Below are 26,067 nucleotides of genomic sequence, written 5' to 3'. Positions count from 1 at the left end.
TCATGATTAGAGCTGGCAAAATTAAACGATTCCTTGAGGCGGAGAAAATGCCTCGATCAATTTTTCAAATCGAGTAAGTCGAATTACTCAGGTAATCGTTTTAGATGTAGATGTAATCCATCATTTAATGGAAAAATTATTCACAATAATCATTAACTCATTTACTGCATGTTTCAACGCCATCGATGACATTACGATACGTAGGCTAATCGCCAAATATGGCGACAAATTAATCTGATTCATCACTTAAATGCAGAATTATTAGAATCATCATTTGTCTCATGGACTTATTTACTGTCAAAAATCATGTTTCAATGGCAACAATAGTCACAAAATTTGGCAACGGATTAATCCGGCAAAGTCATCGATTAATCTAAAAATACATTGGATTAACCTGATCATTTGATCACTGTCAGTCCCCACCAGTCAAAATTAATTGGACGTTTTTCCCAGTCTTTGGCAGCCTACAACAGTAGAAAGATCTTTGACATTTTTCCTTAAGTTCAGTGTTGTGAATAATACGATGTAGTGCTGCAATGATGAATCGATTAACTTGAGTATTCGATTAGAAAAAAATTCGAATTACATTGTGTTGCTTCGAGTATTTGTTTAATTAAAGTGGCGCTGTAATGGTTTATTTTGAAAGTGTTTACATTTAGTTGTATTGATTAGGGTGGATACACTGCCCTCTGGTCTGCCTCATTTGACATGGCTGAATCCAAATGCTCCCTGTTAAGACCAATGTAAGTTTTTGTTTGGGCTGATGTTTTTTAATGCATTCGTGATTCAATTTATAGGTATATTTAACCGTTTTTGCGGGAATATGAGTCTGAACCATTTGAAAAAAAAAAGTTAGCATTTTATAGCATTTAAGCTAGCGGACTTTTGCTATGTAAGTTAGCCAATTGTTCTTTTGTTGTACATCGATCCTCATTTATTTTTTTATACCGTTTGAGGCTCATCCCAGGTATTTTAATTTTTTATGTTCCATATCTGATTACTCGATTATTCGAACTAACTAGTTCATCAATTAATCTACTAATAAAATAATCAATAGCTGCAGCCTTAGTACGATGCTAAAGTTACTGCATGGTCAATGTAAAACCAGTTCATTTTTAGAGCAGGTCTAGTTCGTCTATCGACAGTCAATGAGTTAAAAACTCACATTTCCATAATACGTGTACTTTAAAAAGGTTTCAAACGGTTCTCCGCACATATAAATACCTTCATGCATTTCACAAAGGCGACACAGGTGGAAGGTGTTGCCGCTCGTAGCAGGGAGATGTGTACCGAACGCCCGCTGAGCCGGGATGTTGAGACCGCGGGAACTACAAACACAAATCACGCTGCGAGAGTAAATGTTTTCCTGGCTGGGCGTCGGTCTATCTGCGCAAACACACACACGTCAAAATCAACCAACAAACAATCAACAGGCAGGGGGTGAGCCGAGTGGCATTAGAGGGAAACTATCCTCACAAATCAGGTCAATTTGAAAGAAATGTAGATTCTGGGTTATACGATCAAATGTAATGCCTTGAGATTCTAAAGCCAAACTTCCAGCATATGTTGCCTTGATTTGAGACTTAGAAACATTGTGTGATCTTCAAAGCGACCTCTATTCCCGTTCCTCAGGTGAAGACGCGTCTCGAGATAAAAATATGCACTCAGTGTCGATGCACTTTTCTATCTTTACACTCTGTTCCTTTAAATGCCAATCTGTCCCCGCTGACATTTGTCTTGTGCCGCAGGCGTGATCAAGACGGCCTTGCCCAACATGGACAGAGAGGTGAAGGAGCAATACCAGGTGCTTATCCAGGCCAAGGACATGGGGGGCCAGCTGGGGGGGCTGGCCGGGACCACCACCGTCAACATCACCCTCAGCGACGTCAACGACAACCCGCCTAGGTTCTCAAAGAGTGGGTGCTTTACAATAATTTTTGTTAATCAAGAAGTCCACATCCAAGCTCGCAACATTTGAATTATGTCATTTGACTCTCACGGCGTAAATTGCAAAGTAACGGAGAACTCTTTTGTCACTCGTAACACTGACGCAACTCTGCTTTGACTGATTATTCCCTCTTTGGGAGTTCAAAGACACTCCGTCAAAATGCCAGTCAATCTTCAACGTCAGTCGCCTTTGCTTTCACTCACGTGGAATACACTTCGTTATGCAGCACTTTCGTTTACCTCATAGGCTGCCACTGATGGCGATGGATTTCTGATCCGTTTTATTTGACTGGCGTTTTTAACGTCAGTCACATTCGCAAGGACAACGAGACCCCGTCGTGCATTTTCATAGTCAAGTAGAACATGCAGTTTCTGGAGAAACTGCGTGGGAATCAGTGTTGTTTTTGGCAGCCATTTTCATTTTCGTCTTAGTCTTTTGGACGAAAATAGTCTTAGTTATATTTTAGTTATCTCAAAATGTGTTCGTCTTCGTCTAGTTTTAGTCAAATTTCTTCTAGTTGTAGCCCCTATCTATACCCTTCTGTATGTATACCATTAGGAGCTGCAATCTAGGTTCGGCTTAATTGATTTAGATACGATGTTCACATCATACATCAGGTTTAGGCAATTGAAATCCTTTTTGTATATTTTTAATGAACAATAAATGAAACAACTTTAACAATTAACAACAATGAACTAGTAATAACACACTAACAAAAAAATAATAGTCGTGTTGGGTCTCAGTCAATTGTTCGTCAAAGTCAAAATTTGTTCAATATCAGTTGCAACGGCAACTAATTCAATGTCTCAAGTTTTTCTTTTGCAATAGATTCTTTCCCAATGTTCGTTGGAGTGCACTCATTGGAAGATGTATGTAGGTATCAGTCCGATGACTGATACAATCCTACCACACAGACAGTCCGTCTGTTATTCCAGAATTTTTAATGATCTTGGTTCTTCAATTACTCTGGGTTAGCTTGCCATCATTGAATCCAATCTGATAATCTTTCTTTTTTTTCCCAATCAGAAAAAAAACCTGAACTGTATTTAACACAGGTCCTGAGTTACCATCGTTTTAGTTTCAATGTTTGTTTCATTTTTGTTGTACAACTTTTTCAAACACTACAGAGTGTAAACACTCAAGAATATACTTCTAGTCATTTACAAAGCATTTTGTATGCAATAGATGACATTTCCATAACACAAAAATGTTAATTAGGCTCTCAAAAGCATTTTTTTCATGCAATACTATAAATGGTACATTTTCCATAACCAAAAACAGAAATTACATTTCCTTTCAAATGGAAAATATATTTCATACCATTACAAACAGCAGTATATTTTAATAAAAAATATCTCACCGAATAGTCTTAACTGACGACGCCTGGTCCTTTTCCTCTCACACAAGGCTTTTGGCCTGCATGAATAAGGCGCTAGCAGTTAGCCATGACTGCAAATTTAGCATTAGCGAATTAGCGAATTGTTTCCACATCTTACCGAGTGGTTTCTGCTCAATATTTTCATCACGCGACCGTCTGCATTCGCTTCAAGCAACAGACGCCACACAGCAACAGTTGATGCATTCGTCAATTTGCTTTTCTTTATCTTTTTTAAAAAAAAAATTTTTTTTTTTTTCATGCATGCGCTGACGTCATAGTTGTGAGTCTCTGACTTTATTCAAATGTCGCTCATGCCCTCTAGTGTTGTTATTGGGTATAACACTTCAATATTTTTCTCTGGGCTACATCGTTCTAGTCGTTAATTTTCAAAATGTTTTCATCTATAAACTTCAAAAGTTTTAGTCCATGAATCAATAAATTAATAAAAGGCTTCCAACAATTTCAAATCAACATTGACAGGCGAGCACATAATTGTAGTCTACAAGGACATCAACATCTTCATGATGATATTACACACTCAGCAGGAAAACAGCACATTATTTGCAATTAATTCAACTCACCTGGACGCCACGAACTGTATGTAAAAAGTTTTCCAAGAGTTCAAGAAGACACCGCACTAAATTCTAATGCTAACGCCATGCTAGCGCTACAAGTTAGTTTAGTGTGTGATGGTCACTCAGCACAGACCTATAAAGGCTAAAGCAACACGGCATAGCCAAAATAAGAAAACAAAACTTATCAAGCAGAACCTCACACATTTCACAAAAGGACCCTCACCGGTGAGCCTGTGTGTGGGGCGCGGGGAGGCGCAGCACGTCACATGAGTGACATGAGCAAACACTGATAAAATGTGTGCTAACTACACAAAAATGAGATTTTGAGAAGACATTGTGAACTTATGACGAAAACTATGGCGAATTTTCATATCTTTCTCGTCTCGTTAGATGAGAACTGGCTTCCCTCTCATTATGTTTTAGTGTCCCAAGATACGTTTTTAGCTTGGCATCGTGACGCCATCGTCATGAAAAAATAGTTTGTTGATGAAATATTTTCGTTATCGTCTTCGTTGACGAAAACAGCACTGGTGGGAATGCTTTCCACTGGTTGGTTAATTCACGTCTGTCACGTCCTGTTGAATTTTGGGTGTTTAAAGTCACGTCCGGTTAATGTCGATGACTTTCTATTGGTTTGGGGGCATTTCTAGAAGGTTTTGGGTGAAAATGACCACCAACGGAGAATAAAAGTTGTATTACTTCGTTGGGCTAATGTAGCTGAATAAACTATTTACTTTGGTAGCGCTTTGTGTCCGTTAAAATCCACAATATTGAAAGCATCTGGTGTTTTAGAATTGGTTTTACAAATAAGGAAAAGAAAATCCTTATACAGTGGGGAGAATATTGGCAGTGTATCAAATACTTGTTCTCCCCACTGTATATAGGGTACCAACGCTTCGTCGTAGCTCCCAGCTACGTAGTAGTTTTACGACGTAATCGCAAATTGGAATAATATTGTGCATCTTCTGAGTCTATATTTTAGAATCTGCTTCATAAATCAGGAAATCCTTTATCTTTCGGCTCATCTACATCAAATTATAATCAATAGGTGTCTTTATATTGATGCTTCGTCGTAGCACCCAGCTAAGGTAAATGTATGTAAAGTGCGGAGTTTTACATACTAACTACAGAATGGGAGGTTGTCATAGAAATGCATTGATTGGACTGTTAGCAGTACATCTTGTTTTGTATATCTATGTGCGCTTGGCCTCGATAATAAAATATGACGTAGGTCTTCGCCCATCACATTTGTTCGCGGAAATAATTAGCCCCCACACTAGAATGACTGAAAAACAGATGTCTTTGGACAGATTTTTTACGGGGAAAAAGGGAACCTCATGAGCCAGAAGATGAGCCTACAACATCAAAGAAAACAAAATCTATGCTACTTCCCAATCACTAAAGACTCACGAACTGCGAAGGAGTGGTTTCGTGATCCGTATGTGAATAAACCAAGTGATTCGAGCATGTCTGTGCAACAGGAATACCAGCTTGTAGAGATCGCAAATCACGGCGACCTTAAACGTACAACAACTCTACCGAGATTCTGGATTTAAGTCATTTCGGAATATCCTGACATCGCTAGGATAGCACTGAAACAAACGAAACAAGCTCAGGCCTCCCACTGATTCAGCGGTTGAGTTGTATTTTCCATGCACTTAACACGACTGGGCTAAAAACAAATGTTATTTTATATTTGATGTATTTTTCTGCCACACATTGCCGATGTTCTGACAAATTTGGCATGCGTTTAACATTAAAAGTGACCGCGAATGCAGCCATTCCAAAGTACACACTACAAACTTTCTTTAAAGAAAAATATTAACTTACGTTTGCCATGTTAGCTGCACACAACAACTGCAGGCAGCTCTCTCACTGAACGCTGTGTCGTTGGGCATTAATTTACGCCATTTTCGTGTTGCACATGTATGTTTATGATGTAAATAGTTTTTTAGCACCGTTGGATAACATTGAGAGTCCAACTGAATATAAAAGAGGGCTTTTTTCACTGCCACAAAAGCTTTGGGAGCAAAATTTTACAAGGGTGCAAAATTTGACAGAACATCAGTCCGTCAAAAAAAAAAAAACAAATCACACCGGTCCGTGGTGCAAAAAAGGTTGGGGACCCCTTTTTGCGGATTGTCACTGAAACAGCTGAAATCGGCCCCAATTTTTTTTTTGTCCTGAAGTCAATGGGATTTAATGTAAAGTCTTTATCGGATAAGATTTTGGTGTGGGTCCGCCATTTTTCTTGCAAATCAACGAGCACTGTACGATCACAAAAATTGTGTATTTACAAATGATTCTGCCATTGTGGCGACATTCCTAATTGCACGGTTTGTCACGACGGCGCGCAAAAGGTCGACTTGTTTTCGCATGACTGCGCCGACAAGCTCCTGTAAATAAATCTGGCCGTCAGTTTTGCTCGTGGAGCATCCCTTCTATATTTAGATTTAGGTTTTAGCACGATGCACTGAGGGGGCTGACTCACTGCATTCCAGCCCGGTGCTGTAACTTGACTATTTTTCATTTTATAGGCTGCTAAACCACATGAATTTGCCTCACTCAATCAGCAGGTTAAAGCAGTGAAGAAAAAATCAATTTCTGTAAAGTCACTGATGTGCGAGTTTTGGGCTCCGGCTAATGTCGGGCTGAGTGCAAAGAAGTAGCGAGCAGATGACAGCAAACCTCTGCAGAGAACCGACTCGTCTTCGCGCGCCCAGAATGTAAATAAAGCCGCGCGGAGGAAAGCAAAAGTTGATATTTTCTATAGTTCCGTCAAAGCAATGAGGTTGGGGTTACGTGTGGAATCACCTGTACGTCGTCTGAAAAATTTCAAGTCCTCTCAAGACTTAGGACCGCTCACTTTAGGCAAGAAATTTATGCAACTTTGAGGATAACCAAGTGTGTTCTACACCCACACAGAAAACCTTACAGAAACTTTGACAATCAAAACTCGACCTTCAAGCTTGTTCATTATTTATCAAGCACAAAACAGACATTCATCCGGAAGCTCGCTCTTGAGCACGAGGATCAACACTTGGGTCAAACTGAGGAATAGAATAGGGGGTGAAAAATATGTCTATAGAATGCACGTTTATGTGTGCTTGTTTGAGTATCCACACTGGTGCTTCTCCATGAAAGACATGTTATTTTTTTCAGGTGGGGGTTCCAAATAAATCAGTATCTTGCCCAAGGGTACTTCGATACAGTCACCAGGTCAAGGGATTGAACCCATTACTTTTGGTTTGGAAGAGCTGTCACTTATCCACGGAAACAAGATTAGGGCTTCAGAGTAGTTTAGGATATTGACATTAGTGGTTCAAACTAGGTTTAGGGTTTATAACAAGGTTGGCCCACAATAACACTCTAAAATAGATTAAAATTTTATTTAACACATTGTCAACAAAAGAATAAGAAGGGATAAAAAATATCCAAAGTTGTTGTTTCAGAGTCATTGCCGGCATTGGGATTCATAAAATAATCGCAAAATTTGATGCCATAATCACTCGTTTTTTTGCAGATAATGGAGATCCCCGCGAAAATCTCAAATCCACGAAGTAGAGGGGGAGCTTACTTTTGTTGTTGTTGTGTTCAATATATTTATTTAAATTTAACAGCATTGGAAAGAGATACATATAAGACATGTCCGCGCCCCCCCAAAGAATAATTAAAAAAAAAAAAAAAAAACTAATGTATATGCACATCTTAATAAATGATTTTTAAGCGCTACAAATGTAATAATTTGGAAAGAATGAGATGTATAGAAAAGATAACAATGATTTGTACATATTAGTGATGCACGATAATACATTTTTCAACCGATAACGATAACTGATAATTTCCTCCTCAATCCAACCGATAACCGATAATGTCAAGCCGATAATTCTATTAAAAGATTTATGTAAAATTTTTAAGGCTACACAAAAGAAAATATTACTGTGCAAAAATATAATTTATTGCTCTTTTTTTCAACATAAAATATGAACAAGTATTCAATTCCAACATCTAAATAATGACTTTTGGCAACAATTACTTACAGAGTAAATACCTAAGTTGCACAAAAATGCCTTTAAAAGTAAGCCATTCTTAACATATATAACATTAATACACTGCAAAACACACCTCCTTAAAACTAGTCAGTTTTAAGTGTAAATCTATTGGAAATAAATGAAATTATCTGCCAGTGCTTAAAGTGTATTTCTCTCAGATTTCTTGGAAGAAAAATAGCTAGCTGAAAATAATCTTAACAGCCTTATTTTAAGCAATACATAATTATACTTAATCCTAGAAAAAAAAAAAAAAACTTGGAAGAAGAAAAGATTTTGAATAATATTTGTGGCTACAGAATATTATTATTTCATTACAACAGGAATGTGCATATTTAAATTGATACGTGTTAATAAGTGCCAATAAGTTTTGATTATCTACTGTGACTGTAATTGAGCAGACAAATAAATTCATTTGAAAAGTGATTGCTAATGTTATATGCTTTGTTGCACACTGTGAAAATGATTAACTCAAAAGAGCGAGATGTCATGTACCCATTCTGCAGCGCTTTGTTTACATTTGCGGCGCTCACGACATTAGCTTTACAGCAGCTAAACTGATACACGGCAGTACTATTTGGATGGAGTTGGAGCTCGCATCTCCGTGCGTGTTGTTTTGTGCTTGAGTTTTGTTAAGCCGAAAATAAAGGCAGCGTTACAAAGTCATCCGACCGCTCGTCATTTTACATACTGAATGCATTATTGACTGTCTGACTTCGTTTTCTCCATGTTTGAATTATCATTTAACCACTGTGCCGTCATGATAAGCTTGCTAACTGGACATCACTTTTTCAAATGTCCATGGTGAAAATGTGATTGGCATGTTTTTCATGAAGAATGGTGGACGTATAAACTGCATTCTTTTTTTATCCAGGGCTTTGGCTCTCGGGTCATTTCGGTAAAAAAAAAAAAATCGTGTCTCGTCTCGGCGGCTACGTTTGTACCGGATAATCCGCCCGCACCGGCCGGTTCGCCGCGGCGTATTCGGGGCCTGGCTCTGCTTGCACGCCGTGGGGGAACGCTCGAGAAACCGGGGTGTTCGCCGGAGGTCCTGAAGCCGGGGAACCGGGCTCTGCCCGCCCCGCCAACGGCGAGGCGGCGGCCTGCCGGACCGGCCAGAGCGGCAGCGCCGGCAGGCTCCGTCGGAAGACGGCTACTTGCAGACTATCGGTCTCCAGTCGTGCCGGTGTTTAGCCTTAAATGCGAGTTTACCACCCACCTTGGGCTGCTTTCCCAAACAACCCGACTCTGTATTGTCACAAGCCCCGTAGTTTAGCTTGTGTTTAGAATAGCTTTAGCATTCCCGCTAGCAGCAGCCTCGTATTTGTTCCAAAAATCTTTGTGATGCAGTTTTAAATGGATGCTGGTTTAGTGGTTTTGAATGAGGACGCTTTCTTTCGACCTCGTGGAACTTCTGTGGTACATGTTTCGCAGATGGCGAGAGCGTCGTTTTTTTAGTAACAGCCGCCATAATATTCAACTATTTCCTGTCGTGTAACTCCGCCTCCTCAACCCCTCCTCCCCCAGGGGCTTCAGAGAAGGGAGGGGTTGAGGAGGCGGCGTGCTGAATTCTTCGGTTGTGCACATTTGGAGGCTAAATCAAGTATATAATTATCGGATTGCATTATCGGTTGAATTTTTTTATTATCTGGATTATCTGTGTGACGTCATAATTGCCATCATCGTGTATCTTTAGTACATATATACATGCATATATCATAACATTTTAAATAAAATACTGTATTTTTCAATTTTAAAAAATCTGCCACGGACTGAGAGGACGAAGTGTGAAGCGCGTAGTAGTGAGGGTAGTAGCGAGTAGTCATAAAATTAGTCAACAAATTTATGGAACTCACTGATTAACCACAAAGTTATGTAATCTATCGTGAACTCATTTACAAACAGCGTTAAATTTCGATGATTAATCACAAATTGAGGTGAAATGCCAAATTTTGCGGTGTTTAATCAATCACAGTCAATGAATAGCAATATTATCTGACTGAACAAAGGTTCTTTTGCTCCTCTCAGTGAAATGAATTCGACGTCTATGACCCACAAAGTCAGCCAATGAATTACGAGTGCCCTATGAAGGAATCTGACCTTCTAGCCAGACCGCCGGAATCGCGCCAGCCGAACTGCCGGACCCCAGCTGGGGCAGCTCCAACAGCCCGGGCCAGCGAGACCCCGGCAATCCAGCCAGAAGGGCAAACTCCGCGCCTTCACCTTAGTCTTAACCCTTTGTACAGACACCATTTTGAAAGGTTCAAAGAAGGCTCACCCAAAACAAGTTGACAATTTATTCAGGTCGACAGTGATCAAAACTGTAAGGCGCAACAGACTCAGGCAAGGACGAAAACTCGTTCCAAGGTCACCATATCAGAAGTCAACAAAAGGTTCCCCAAAAAAATGACAATGCTTAGTTAAACATTCAGTCTTTTGAAGGCTCTCGCACAACGGGCCGTGGGCAGGAAGAAGGATATGTTTGGGATTATTGTCTGTTTGTTGATTGGACAGGAGGATTCGGTAGTTACTGTTGTCCGGGCAATGAGGGTTGTGGATTTTGCCACCTCAGCGTCATAGGGGCTCTTGGAGTCGTGTCAGTAGTGTTATCAGTTGGATATCAGGCATTCTCCAGTGCTCCTTGTGTTGGGACAGAGCGTCCCGCCATTTGTTCTGGACTATCCAGGAGAACTGATTGCGAGAGTTGGTGCGTAAATCTTGCTCATGACGCACACGTTGGGCTTCCGTGATAAGGCGTCGTGTATCCTTTATTTCCTATATTCTGATTGTTTTCCTTAAACTATGGTATAAGTGCTATTTATTTTATATTGGGTATGTTAGAGTAATACAAACAGTAAATACGAGAAACGATACTATTCCCCGATTATTTGTATTAAGTGTGTTATAGTAATGCAAACAGACGGTGCCTACGAGAAAAGGAAAAAAGAGAAATCTCCTTCACCTATAAACTGTTAAACCATAAATAGCTTCAATATCAATGGCAACCAATGATTCTACTTCAACTTAGTACTTTTACATTCAATTTGGTAGAAAATCAAACTGAAGAATTCCGTCAACAGCTGCTTGTCTGAGAATAATTTTAATCAGGATGTTTTTTTTCTCCGAGCTGAGAAATCAATTTGCTGTCTGTTTGTTGTGAGATTCTTCCTCACAGGTTCATATTTGATTATCTTAACATTACAAGATGATGTGCTCTCCACGTGCTTAAAAGATTTGCTCTAATGGCTTACTGGTTTTATTTGTTTTCAGGTTTCTTCCACTTACGTGTTCCCGAGTCTTCGGCGGTGGGATCGGCAGTGGGAAGAATCAAAGCCCATGACTTGGACGTGGGCAAAAACGCCGAAGTGGAGTACACCATCGTGCCGGGCGATGGGGGTGCCATGTTTGACATCACCACCAATGAACACAACCAAGACGGCATCATAATTCTGAAACGGGTGAGAGACAAAAAAAACGTGTGACACTTTAATTTTGTTGTGGGTATTTAACTTGACAGGTTCGGTTTGTTGTTTTGTTTGTTTTGACATGCAATTTTGTGGTTGAACCGCACTAGTAGAGCTTAAGTATAAGATTGCATTGCCAATGAAAATGCATGACTACCAAGTTAGTCTTTGAAATGAGGCTTTCGGGTCTAGTTTAAAGTTTCTGAACAGGCATATATAGATGGATCAGTCCTCTTGAATGAAAGCACCTATATATACACAATGCAGCGTCAGAAAAAAAAAAATCATGATTAATGATGGCCTCCCCTGACCTAAACCCCTCGATGGGCTCGGGAAAACAACAACAGAAATCTGGGTTCACTGACTGCACAGCTCAGTATTCAAAACAAAAATAGATTTTAATGACTAATAGGCAAATGAGTTCCCTTTCGCTTGAGGCCGAATGCCCCCCAAAAATTCCACACACGCTGATCCCATTTAGACATTCAGATGTTCCAACCTCTTGTCCAATGTATTCCTCTGCCAAACAAATCTTGCAAAGAAATCTTTCATGGTACAAAACCGCCCTAAGACGAGTCCACTTGTGAAAGTCAGCGAGGCTTCGAGGTGAAATATAGAAGACGTTGCTAATATATTATACATGACAGTGCCGACTTTGTAGAGGAATAGCAACAACGGGCAGCGCGGCACCCTGCCAAGGACCCTCCGCGACCCCTGAACCTTCATTAGAGTCTCTGCATGTCGGTGCCCCGGCTAAACCCAGACTAGGTTCTGTTGGCCGGCCGGCGCTCAGCGTGGAGGAGCTCATCTCGCGAGCCACATGCTCTGCTCGCTAAGTTGATTAAGACTCCCAGAGGTCGGCTTTGATCCGCGCCGCAATTTATTTCCGACGCGGACCTACGGCATCGGCAGGGACGCCATTTCGCTGGGCCAACTTTGTACCAAAGTAACGGCGACGTTAGAGGAATTAATTACGTCGGGATAAAGCCTTCAAGGTCTATCGTTTCTTGTTTGAACAAAGGAAGACGTTACGGGCGTGGACTAAAATTAGGGAGCGAAATGGAGCAGCCATTCGGAATATATTAAACATGATAAGACATGCAAGTTATTAACTTTGGCCTACATGCCTAAAAAAATAGAAGCTTAAAATAAGAGAACCTATATGTCCAATGAATGAGATAATAACAAATGACAAGGGTCAAATTTAGCAACCCTAGTATACAGAAATATACACATTTTCATTAAAATTCTGAACCAAAACACAAAAGAAGGAATTTAACTTATTGCACCTCATGTGATGTATTCATTAATGTGATTTGGGGACCCCGTGTTGCCATAAAATGCATTAGTGTACATCTTCTATGGCCCGATATTCCCCAATTTGTGAGCATCGGCGCCTCTTTGGAGATGCGTCTCATCCATCATTTCTAAATTCACTCAAGTCAAATAAAGCCATGCCGCTTCCCACAGGCTTCACCACGGCTGACTTATTTCTCCTCGGATGCGGGGGTGCGAGGACAGTTCATGTACGTTCATGAGAACCACTTTGTTGTACAAAAACAGACGAAGACCATTTTGGAAATGGGACATGATTGAGTTCAGAACTTTCTACACACAGGTGTTGTACACCAGAGATTGAAAAGGTCTTGGTTTGGTCTCGGACTAGATTCTCAAAGGATGCAGTCTTACTCTAGGTTCATACCGTAGGTCTTCATGCACAATTCCAATTTTTTGTTGTATCTGTTTTTTGGCCATGTCCATTCAGACTGCCTTTGTCCATTGAGCCTGTTCAAATATCACGCATGCGCACCAATTCACAGTCCGAGATGCGCTGAGCAAACTGACCTGCATGCACAGGAGCATCAAAACAAATGACTACATATGACGCGCACACACACACACACACACATATGGACAGTTTGCCTTGACTCCCGGCCATGTAAGGAATCATGAAATATTGCTCATTTGGAGCAGAGAGAAAACCTAGCATTCTCAAGCTTATCCTCAACCCATTGTATTATTTTATGACTGTTTTCAAGCCTGTCCTCTTCCCCAAAAGCTGCGTTCAAGCTAGGCGCTAACGCTAATTCACAGCTGCACTGCTACCGTAGCTCCCTGTCTCTCTCGCTCTTTGCTGACGTAATTACTGCATGAATTCCGATTTGGGGGACTTGACAGTTCAGACCGCAGCCACATTCTGGAAAAATGTGGCCCCGATCGGATTTTAACTTCATACGAAAGTGACCTAGATCTGATTTTGAAATGGTCCACTGTCAGGCGACTTTTCCCATTCAGACCGTCAAGTTAATGCCTCACTCGAGTCGGAAAAACACGAAAAAAACGGATTCGTGCATAAAGACGTCCCGTATGAACCTAGCCTTAGTCTCAGGCACAGGCTTCATATTCGTGTCAGGATGCGTGGACGAGGTGGACCCAAACCCAGGAAAACAAGGAGGCAAGGCAGGGTGGTGGTGAACTCAAAAAATGTTTTCATGAGAACTAACAAAAAACTCAAAGTACAAACAAAAGGCAACAAAACTTAAAGGGCAAGAACATGAGGGCTTGACGCAGGAATAGGCAAGACGCTCGGATAGACAATGACCCAACAAGAACAGACAGCACATGGGGAACTTAAATACAGACATGGGATAACAACACAAAGAGGCACAGGTGGGTGACACAAGTGGCAGCGGATTGGTCATCACACAAGGAGCAGGCCACATCAGGTGAAATGAATGGGTAATCACAAGGACCGGACACACTAGGGCAAAATCTTAACAAAAGTCAAGGCACGACAATTCGTCTCGTTTCAGGCTTGGTTTAAGTCTTGACTCATTGAAATACTGACTTAAAGTGATCCAAATTTTTACAAGTCTTAGTCGGGTTCCCAGTTCTGATTTTGAGAACAGGACACATTTTGAAGTTATTGGTCAGGTCTTGAACTGGATTCCCAAAAGATTCACTCTTCGTCCTGGTCTTCACCTTGCCCTCTTGTCAGGCATGGTCTTGAGCTTGATTCACGAAAATCTTGATCTTGACGTAATTTCAGCGATTTATAATTTTTGCAAGTCTCTGTCAGGTCTCAGAATCCATTTTTATTGCCATTGCATTAACTCAGCAACGAAATGCCAAATTTGCAACTAATTTTGAGAATAGTCTGTAGCTTCTATTGGCATCAGTGGCACTGAAACATGATGATTGGCAGTGATTTATTGTATGATACATTAATCAATCGAATAATTTCGCAATTTGTGACTTTTTTTTTTTATTATTATTTTTAAAGTAGCCAAATTTTCCCTGTTAATCCCCATCAATAGCACTGACACAACAACTTTGAATGTTTGCGAGTATGTGAGAAGCCGGAAAAGTCTGCAAATACCCCCAATAGTTTTTATAATAGTCTTCCTGACATGAACAAAACAAATCCATTAACTTTTTGGCCATAATGCAGTTGCCGATTTGTATGATAATTATGATCCATATTAGGATTGTTTAATCATTCCCCTGAGTGCCATCATCTTAACAACGTGCTTATTAGCTTGTGTTTCTAATGTTACTGATTTGCAAAGCTCACATCAGCGAAATGTTGTCAGACAGAATCAACGCGTGGGTCGTCGGCACCCACGTACACGGCCACCCTCCTACCGAATGTGTGTTACACAAGTGCTTCTACACTCCATCCCACTCACACCTGTGTGATGATGTGACACTCATGCCTAAATGTGCTCGCTTACAATACCCAGCCCTCCCCAACCCTTGCGTCTGCTCACTGCACACTCCTTCGGGCAGTCCAAATTCAATTTGTTGGCGCTCCTGTTGAGTTTGAATAGAAATGAAATGACTAAAAGTGTCAGAGTCATCGCGCATAATCGCGCCACTGCTAAACTCACATCCTTTTTAAACATGTTAATGCACTTCAATCAAGAGGTTCCCTACTGTTGCTTAAAACTGTTGAAAAAAAAAAAAAGGCTATAATTGTGAAAAAGAATGTGCTTGAAATGGTAACTAAACTCAGAGGGAATAGCTGAAAGGATAAATTAAAACGATGAGTTTTAACCTGCACATGCAACGACTTCCAAGGAATATGAAAGGGCCAAGAATAGAACCTTGTGGGACTCCGTTTTACTTTCAAATGTGGGGTTATATAACTCCGCTCAAACGGTTAAGCATAAAGAGCCCATTTCATCTGGAATTCAAAAGCCAAACATATTTGCGAGTACTGATGCAATAAAGTCAAACGTTCATGGCATTGAATGGTACGCCGTCTATCCATTTTTAGCACAAAAGGTGCTCTCTATCCTTTTAAAACCCCACTGAAATATTCACACAGACGGTAATTGATAGTCATTGTGTGCGCTCGGCGTATTTGTGTGTATCTGCGCTCTGTGATGTTATTGTTGTTTGGGAGCCTCAAAGTCTACAGCAAAGACAATTTTAACAAGGGAAGTGAGGACAGTGCGTCATAGGCGGCCGCCCCCCTGCCGTTTAAAATGACAACACAACAGCGTGAGCAGGATGACGCCATACTGAGTGAAGCCAGACAGATTGACTAAGTGAGGGAACGAGACAGACTGACTGACAGCAAATGGTGAGTGAGTGAGTGAGTATTACAATGAATGTTAGAAATGAGCATGAGTGAGTACAACAATAAAGTTACTCTTTCACTGCCACTGACAGCAATGGACGTTAAATCTATTCAAATTGGGATAGCTAGCATTGAATGATCATGTTTCACTGCCATTGACGTTGACAGACGTCCCATCCTATTTGACTGTGGGGCTGGCAGTGAAATGAATGAAACATTGACCTGAGTGACAGGAAATTAAAAAGACACAGAAATTGACTGAAATGACAAGTAAAAGAGTGAATAAGGAGTTAATTCCACTGAGTGAATGAATAAAAGTAAGTAAATTTCAGTGAGTTACTGAGTGAGCAGTGTTGTTTTTGGCAGCCATTTTAATTTTCATCTTTTGGATGAAAATATAGTCTTAGGCTAGGTTCATACTACAGGTCTTTATGCACGAATCTGATTTTTTTCGTGTTTTTTCAACATTAACTTGACGGTCTGAACGGGACAAGTCGCATAGAAGTGGACCATTTCAAATCTGATCTGAGTCACTTTCGTACGTGGTTCAAATCCGATCTGGGCCACATTTTTTCTGAACGTGACTGGCGGTCTGAACTGTCAAGACTCCCAAATCAGCCATGTAGGCATTAGCGCCTAGCTTGAACTCTGCTTTTAAGCACAAACCAGGCTTGACCACAATCATAAAAAAATCAAATGAAGAAAAGAATAAGCCTGACAGTTTTCGATTTTCATTCTGTGCGCCGAATAACCAATATGTCATTATTGCACACATGGCCGAGTCGGGGCAAACTGACGCACCCACGTCATTTCACGCACACACGTCAAGGCTCGTGTGTGCGTGTATGCGTTCTATCAGTCCATATAAACTTTGAATACAAGACTAAACAGCGATTATTAATGTCTGTTATTTGTGTCCTCTTTTTGGAAATCAAAATATGATCACTCTGGAATGACATACAGCTAGCATGTGTAATTTGTTTTGATGCTTCTGCACATGTGGGTCTCTTTGCTGAGCGCATCTTGGACTGCGAATTAGTGCGCATGCGTGATACTTGAACGGTCTCAATGGACAAAGGCAGTCTGAAAGGGTACGCCAAAAAAAAAAAACATGGCAAAAAATCGGATTTATGCATTAAAACCTGTAGTATGAACCCAGCCTTAGTCATATTTCAGTCATTTCAAAGTGTGTTCGTCATCATCTAGTTTTAGTCAACGGAAACTAAGACAAATTCTGTCTAGTTTTAGTCGACATTTCTCAAAATGTTCTTGTCAGTAAACTTCTGAAGATTTAGTCCATGAATAAATAAAATTAATAAAAGGTATTTCGAATGGACATGACAGACGAGCACAAAGATGTAGTCTACAAGGACATCACCATTTCCATGATGATGATACACACTAAGAAGGAAAATAGCACATTATTTGCAATTAATTAAACTCACCTGGACGACACGAACTGTATGTAAAACATTTTCCAAAAGTATAATGACTCCCTCGGCTATTCCTCCTTACACAAATCTAACAATCACCCTAATCGATGAACTAACACTGATCGACAACATTACCTAAGTGGTATGGCAAATCAAAAACCTTTGGGAAGAAAATTCATGTTTAAAAAAAGGGAAAAAAAAAAAAAAAGCTCATGTAATGTAATGAATGCAACTCTACCATCTTGATTGTGCGTCATTGGCTGCAGGGGGACGGGTCTTGATAAGCATATGCTTCTCCCGTCAGCCCTTGTCTGTCTTCTGTTCTTTCTTTCTTTCTTCGGGTTAATCATATCACTTTTTGCAACTGTCAATGATACCGATGATGATAATAAATACATAAATAAATAAGAAGACATCGAGTCACCGTGCTAAATGCTAATGCTAACACGAATGCTAAGCTTACGCTGTGCTAACACTAAAAGGTAGTTTAGTGTGCTATGATCACTCAGCACTAGGGCTGAACAATATTGGAAAAAAACTTATATTGCGATTTATATTGCATTATTAAAACTAGAAGAATTTTTAACAGATGACTTGAATAGCTTTCCTTGGGAAGACTTTGGTTGACTCACCATGCCCACTTTGTATTCATATAATAGTTTATTGTAAGCTATGGGGATTCATCTGTGAATTATGAAGATTGATGTATGTAAAAGGGATCTAGGAGGCATTGTCTCTGCATGCTTGCTGCTTTTATGAAGTATAACACAAGTTTATGTGTTAAAAAAAAAAAAAAAGTGCACATCCTGCGATTGAACTATTGCGCATGCATATAACGCGATGGCGATGTTCAAACGATATATTGTGCAGGCCTACTCAGCACAGACCTTCAAAAGCTAAAGCAACATGGCATAGCCAAGATAAGAAAACAAAACTTACCAAGCAGCACCTGACACGTTTCACAAAAAGAGCCTGGAATGGGCACGTGCTTAGGCCTCTGTGTGGGAGCGCAGCATGTCACATGAGTGACACGACCAAATACTGCTAAATGCGTTCTAACTACACATACAATAAGAAATCACACATTGTGAAGTAATTACAGAAACTATGGCAAATTTACATCTGGTTCTCGTGTTGTCAGACAACAACTGGCGTCCATCTCAATATGTTTTAGTCTCCCAAGACAGCTAGTCATTGTGACATCATTGTCAAGAAAAAATTTTTCGTTGAAGAAATTTTTCGTTATCGTCATCGTTGACGATAACACAGTGAGTCAGTAACCAAACATGGTTGCTTGCAATTAATTCAGTATAGGAATTGAAGATTTGGTCACTCACAAACAGTATCACTCAAACAAAACAGTGAATGAGTGAGTGTGTGATTTAATAAGTAGGACATAAACCATGGAAGCGAATGAGTGATTGATTCAATGATGGAGTTTGTGAGTGAGAGAGTGAGTGACGGCCTGAGTTGTGTAATTAAGTACACAATAGGCGAATGAGTCGTGATGAAGACTGAAGGTGTGAGGGAGCCGAAGATAAAGCCTTCATGAGCTTCTCGCTGTGTTCTGACCCGCCCACTCCATTGTCTTATTCGGGATTGCCGCAATATCCTCGGAGACCAATCCTTCTCCCGCTCTCCTCTCTTCCCTCGTTTGACTTTCCGCACACACGCACAAGCAGGCAGGCGGCAGGAGAGCTTCATTGTACACAGCCGGGTTTGGCACAAGCCAAATTAGAGAGTGAGGAAGGTTGGCTATGATAAGAGGATCAGGCTGAGTAATGGGTTCAAAGGATGATCATCTGTTTCCCAGCCTGGCAAGAAAAAAAAAAAAAAAATAGGCGTGAAGGGGCCTCGCGCATCCCATCTGCTAAACATAAGATTACGTGAGACAATAGGTAAATCTGCCAAAGAATTCCCGGAGAGCCGTGCGGACCGATGACACGCGGTACGGGGAAGGACACGCTGACAAACAGGAGCCTCGGGTCGCCGCGCCGAAAATCGCTTCCTGCCCGATTAAACGTCGTGTTTGTCCATTTGTTTATTTACCTTCTCCCGGAAGACACGGTAAACCCAGCGTCGTGCAAATCTGCTCCTGCCAGCCTCGGGGGGTGAACCTGCATTGTTTGAAGACGGCATGTGTGGCATAATATTTGCCTGGCACACTCTCTCTCTCCGGGAAGACATTTGAATAATACGGGCGCATCCTGAGCTGAGTCCCATGTGGAACATTAGTAGTAGAGTTTGAGCTTGCGCAAGCATCTTTTTACTGAGTAGAGTTATCAGTTTATTGTAGTCACATTGCTACTGGAGTGGAACAACATGTGCCATAAATCGGTTGATGCATACAATAGAAAGTCTCACTCGATGTCAGATATGTTTGACCTAAGTAAGGGTTTGGTCGTGTTTACCTCTCAAGACCTGCCTCGAAATCGCATTTTAGGATCTTGTTTCTGCTCCAGTCTCAATTACCAAAGGTCTTCGTTTTGTCTCGATCTCAGCTTTTCTCAGTCTTGGTCTTATTTTTGGTTTTAAATCGTGTGGTCTTCAGTACAACACTACTCGTTTAACTATGTGCGTACTTAAAGAGAATTATAATACTAAGGGGCTGTGAGATATCAATAGAACAGTTATGTGGCAAGAAAACAAATATCAATTAAGTTAACAAAAAATAAATCACATTCATGAGCAATTATCGAAAATAGATCGAAAATTACGAACATTTCTGAAAGTATTCCGGAAACAGCCGAATGGGGCGGAGACATCACAGCCAGGAAACAAAAGGTCGACCAGGTGCCATCGTTGTTTATGGACGAGAGAGTTGCGTTCGTGTTTTATCCAAAAAAAAAAAAAAATCGCTAAAATGGTATAAACCTGTCATGCTATGTGGTGTACAAATAGCCAATTGTCGCAATGTAGTACCCATGAGTTCCCGAATGTGAGAAAAAGACCTGGACTATGCAGACAATTAGTGAAGTTCGTCCGTGCAAAGAGGGCTAATTTTGCAGACCCAGCCACCAGCACGGTTTTGTGTGGTGCGCATTTTACACCTGAAAGCTATTCGAACTATGGACAAATGGAATCAGGTTTTGCGAAGAAATTGCTGCTGAAAGCAGATGCGGTGCCCACCATGCACGCGCAGCCACCGAAATGTCCCGCGATATCAAGAAAGAGGACGATGACTGGCACTGATGAGACCACCCCACTACCCCAGGCTGAGCAAAGGAGGGGAGCAGTCAAGCTTGAAATGGCCAGAGTGACTACTCTTTTATAATAAAAAACATATCACGCATTGGATATAGGACTGGACACATGTATTATCGCTCGTAAAATATATACAACAAATCCTCTAATCCCATTCATATTTGTGTCTGTTGGAAGAGCGAAAACCTATGATAGCACAATAAATGGTAATTATTCTATACATTATTTTGCGGTCGCAGTGTATCAGCTTCACAAAAAGAAATGCAAAACAAACCATTCGGTGTTTCCCACACGATCTGTTGCCAGTGTTTCATAAGTGTGATTGCTCCCCTCAATGATCGTTTCATTAGGCTGCATTAGCTTTCGTTTGGGCTCAAATTGATAACCCAAAACACCAAAGAAAGGTTCATAACTCTCCTCGTCACCATTAGAAGAACGTTTGTTACGTCGGATTCGTCGCTGCAACTAGAAACAAAATTGCCCGCCATCATCGCCGCCATTCAGTACTAAGCACTGAGCAGGGTGTTTCCTAGTTGTGATGTCACGCACACAATATGCTAGAGTTCCGGGATCTCGGTCGGCGGTCGTTTTAGCTTGACAATCGATCCAAATTTCTATGATTTTCTTGGTGTTGCGATGTGTGTAATTACGCGAAGTGGCAAGACAAGAATCCAAAAGGCATGCATTTATGGATAAATGATGGCATATTAGCATTTCCCCAGGTGTTGTAATACTCTTTAAAATGGCCTTAGAGCTATACAGTTACTAGTTTACGATAGTCTTCGCGCAGCAGTTTCCAGATGACAGAAGTGTCTCAACTCAATAAAAACCACTGGAAGTTGGAAGAAAACAAGAACCAAAAAAACTTAACTGACTGCTTAAGTCCAACCTGTTTTCGATTCATTCATGATTACACCTTAGTGTTCTATCCACACGACTGAATAGTGCATTTTGTACTTTTTTGCTCCATAACAACAACAAGCTTGCGAACAAGCTAGGTGTTGCCATGGGGATGCTAATGAAGGAGCTGTGACTCAGTGTTGATCTGGTTTCTAATTCAGGGCTCCTCATATGTTCTCATGTCAAACCACATGTCAGCCCACCTGTGACATGAGATAGCCATTAATCATGTTAGCATAATGTGGAAAATTGCTAACATGAGTAATTCCCAGAATGGTCACCTGTCAATTAAACCTGTCGCAGCCAGATGAAAGTCAGCTAAATGAGCCACTACACTACCCACGACTATCTCCCGTTAATGCAAGGTGATCCTCTTCAATGAAAAGCCCTTCCAAAAACCATTTGCAATTTATCAAAGGTGGCTTCAAAGCGGTTCAGTCTTCAAATGAAATGAGACTAAGCCCATTGCTTTTCCAGACAAACAACTATCTTTTGCCTCCACACAGAAAGCACAAACATAGCTCCCAAAATGTTTCATTTGTCTAAATGCTTTTTGGATGTCCCAAATGTTTTTAAGCCAATAAAAGGGAAAGTACAAAACCAATAAAATTGAGAGTGGTAAAATACTCTTAATCTTATGCAGACTAAAGTCCAGACCAAACTGGGCCAAATACACACTGAGCAAAGCGCACGATGAAAGCTTTTTTTGAGTGGGCTGCCCTCTTTGTTTCCTCTGGGAAATGTTTTGAGATTTCAGCAGTAATGAGTAATCTATGAGAAAGCAGAATCACGTTTTAGCTGTGAATCCGACGTGAAGAACTGTTAACATGCTGAACACACGTCACACTGCCTTGCCATGAGCATTGTGCAGCTGTATTTGGACCTTTTGTGGTTTTTGTGGTCCGTGTATATTCATGAATCACTGCCCTGAAATGGGAAACATGCAGTATGTGAGAGATCGCAGTTGACGGTTGGTACCTTAGCCAGAAAATGTGGTTCTGCCAGATGGATTTAGAGGAACGTGAGGAAGGAGGCCAAATCTGATTATTTATGAGGCCTGAGAAACCAAAAAGGAGGCACAGGGGAGAATTAGTAACCACTGGAGGGGAAGGTTGTCTTACAGCTGGCCTGGGAAAGCCTTGGCATCCCCTTGTTGAACTTACAAGAGATTGGTAGAAAGTCTGTAGGTTTCTCTGTCAGACTGTGGTCTCACAACTAAACACAGATAAGCAGCTGATAAAGGATGGAAGGATAAATGGCCACCATCCCTCTGACCCTACCACCAAAAGCAATCAAGGGTGACTCCCCTAGCCGCTGGGTGTTTCATTCCCAAATATGATTGTCTATGCGGCCTGAGCAACTGAAATGAGGCAGAATCAGGACTAAGAAGAATTAGGAAGGGATTATTTTTCACAGCTAGCCTAAAAAGGCCATAGCTTGACCATGTGGAGGTCAGAGAGCACAGGTTAAGCTAGAGATTTTGTATTTAGTGTCACCCAATTGCAGGGAAGTAGGAATGTAAGGCGGAATAGTGTACATGGTGGAACACAGACGTTCTATTTTCACAACCCAAAACAAAGTACAAAACTACTAAATGGGGAATACAAAAGTACAAACGAGAAGTGCAAGCCAAAGACAAGGTACCCACAATCAACTTTCAAAACAGGCACGGAGAACAGGAGCAAGGCAAGACGGGAGCACTGCATACAAGATAGTGTGACGTCGACAATGGGCCAACAAGGACTGAACAACAACTGGGAACTTAAATACACAGACTAGCGAGACAAAATACACCCGGTTAAGCATGAAATGTAGAGGGGAGAGAAGCTGACTGGTCAGACCACACAATTCGCAAGTGACGACAGGTGACAAACCAGAACCGGAACAAACCAGAATGACACAAAATCATAACCAACAACATAACGAGAGAACAATCAAGAATGAAACCAAACCAAAACACTCAATACAAACACAAACCGTGACAGTCAGGCCGATTCTCCTTTAACTTATGTAAATGGAGTTGAGCAATTGATAATGAATTGCTTGGTAGATGGACTAGGCCCTCAGTCCCCCATATTCCAACATTTCAGGACAAAACCACGAAGCATACATGCATTGTGTCTCACTATTCCCTTCACATCTGTCCAAGGTTCAAGGTATGAGCTCGAATTTCCGGATGCTACTGTAATTTTACCCTTGCCACTGAAAATGCCTACAAAAATAGAACTGTGTAGTCAACATTCTTCTGGGGAAAAAAAGCAAACTATCTGACGTAGGCAAAAATGCACCAAGAAGTGCAGCTTTTTATCTGAGAATTAGGTTATCGAATAAAAACCAGCAAGGTTCCATAGATGAACCAAGAACAAAATGACTTAAAGGATGAGTTCTTTTCATTTGCTCTGAGTGTACACTTGCACGGATGTGAGTATTCCGTGGGTGTGGGCCCGGCAGGGAAAAAGACTCGATGTCGGCTCACTGCTATTGATCCCGGATGAGCTCCGTTTAAGCTTCTCCAGTCAAAGCAATTGACAGTATTGAGGCAGGGAGCCTTTTCATCCTCCCTGCCATTAATTAGGAACTTAATTTCACTAAAGCCAGCCAGTGACCGTGGTCCACTTCCTCCATCATAAATGTCATTAGTGGTCGGATTGAAGGAGAAATCATTCCCGAGACTAAAAAGAAGCTGCCTATCACTCAGTGCCTTAAAAAGAATTGATAGAGCGCTGAGAAACGTGGCTGCTGGACTGCTATTAGAACCAATGTGTGACCTCAACTTCCTCCAGGCTTTACGATTCCATCTTATCTTTATAGAGCACTCAATTAAATGCTATGAAATAAAATATAAACTTTAGAGTCTTATTGGGGGGAACTTGAAGACCAAATCGTAATATTGCTACCAACTTGCTGACCCAAAATGTGATGTCCTTGTATTTAGAAGGTGTTTTGATTTGCTTTTTTTAAATCATAGCTGGGAATCTTTGGGCACCTAACGATTCGATTACGATTACGATTTAGAGGCTCCGATTCGATTACAAAACGATTATTGATGCACCCCCCCTCCTTTTTTTTTTTTTTTTAAATGTTTTGTACATTAGTTCCAAAATTGTTCAAAAATCCTCTCAGGCTAATCCAAACTACTATTTCAGTATCAAGTTAACATGTAACAGCAAAACAAATATACAAAAATAACAGTAAATAAAAAAAACTCCAGTCCCCATTCTGTATCAGCAGCTTTAAACTACATTCAATTAATTTAATGTTGTGAATCAACTGTTACAGTTGTTAAAATTGCTCCCGTTATTCCACAATTTCCATTCTGTCTACTTTTGTCAAAGTTTTAAAACTATTTCATCATTTAACGATGGATTCAAGACAGGATTCTGCCGATTTAGGAGTATTTTAGATAAAAAGTTAATTAGGTTCGCTACAACAGAGCCTTCTAGAGAGGTCTACTGCTTTAAGATGGCGGCTGTTTACTTACGCCGGAAAGTCTGTCATTTCGCATCTCAGTTCAATAATACATGTTCTAACACTGACGTCATCTGTAATATTGCATCTAGTTCTAGATATACTGTATATGATATCTACTGTAGCTGTATGTTTGTAGCAACTAGCAACTGGGCCTTGTTTGTAACAGCTGTCAGCAGCAGTCAGGTATGATTGTTTTTTTTATCTAGCGGCATGAGTTGAACATGATATTTACTCTCAGTCCGTTCCTCATTGGGTCCCAAAGACCGCGCTGACTGTGTTTTACTTCCGCTTTACCTGGTATAATTCAATAATCGGAATTTGGATGTTTGTGAATCGTTCTCAAATCTTCCACGGCCGAATCGCGAATAATCTTAGAATCGGAAATTTCGCACGCCTCTACGCAAAGGTATTTCTGAAAGTATGAAAAATTTGCATTTTTAGGAGAGTTGAACTGCATGAATTTGATTAAAAAAAACGCTGCCATTTCTGTAAGATTGTATACTGTACATTGAAAAATCAATAATGACAGCATAACTGTCATAAATAGTAGAGCGATACTGGCATTTCCGTTTCAGTGCAGAAAAATGATTTTAGATTGTTTTGAGCCCTTGGTCGCATATGGTCTTAAGTAGGGTTGTTCCGATCATGTTTTTTGCTCCCGATCCGATCCTGATCGTTTTAGTCTGAGTACCTGCCGATCCCGATATTTCCCGATCCAATTGCTTTTTTTTTTTTTTTTTGCTCCCGATTCAATTCCAATCATTCCCGATAATTTTTCCCGATCATATACATTTTGGCAATGCTTTAAGAAAAAAATGAATAAAAACTCAGACGAATATATACATTCAACATACAGTACATAAGTACTGTATTTGTTTATTATGACAATAAATCCTCAAGATGGCATTTACATTATTAACATTTTCTTTCACTTCTCACTTTCTGTGAGAGGGATCAACGGATAGAAAGACTTGTAATTCTTAAAGGATAAATGTGACTTTGTATATTGTGACTAAATATTGCCATCTAGTGTATTTGTTGAGCTTTCAGTAAATGATAC

At 40.6% G+C, this 26,067-nt stretch overlaps 1 protein-coding gene and 1 long non-coding RNA gene across 2 annotated transcripts in view; one reads left to right on the top strand and one right to left on the bottom strand.

Moving 5' to 3' along the window:
• The window catches only part of LOC130908488 (cadherin-12-like), a 209,307-nt gene that overhangs the window by 137,457 nt on the left and 45,783 nt on the right, over positions 1-26,067 (top strand). The window contains exons 5-6 of the mRNA XM_057823947.1: positions 1,749-1,916; positions 11,221-11,408. Of these exons, the coding sequence (XP_057679930.1) occupies positions 1,749-1,916; positions 11,221-11,408 (356 nt within the window). The remainder of the gene's footprint in view (positions 1-1,748; positions 1,917-11,220; positions 11,409-26,067) is intronic.
• LOC130908495 (uncharacterized) overlaps positions 10,943-26,067 on the bottom strand; it is a 78,649-nt gene continuing 63,524 nt past the window's right edge. The window contains exon 4 of the long non-coding RNA XR_009061604.1: positions 10,943-11,399. This is a non-coding gene — a long non-coding RNA (uncharacterized LOC130908495). The remainder of the gene's footprint in view (positions 11,400-26,067) is intronic.

The sequence above is a fragment of the Corythoichthys intestinalis genome, chromosome 20 (assembly GCF_030265065.1).
Source record: "Corythoichthys intestinalis isolate RoL2023-P3 chromosome 20, ASM3026506v1, whole genome shotgun sequence".
Classification (NCBI taxonomy): Eukaryota; Metazoa; Chordata; class Actinopteri; order Syngnathiformes; family Syngnathidae; genus Corythoichthys; species Corythoichthys intestinalis.
This window is presented reverse-complemented; position numbering and strand designations above follow the sequence as displayed.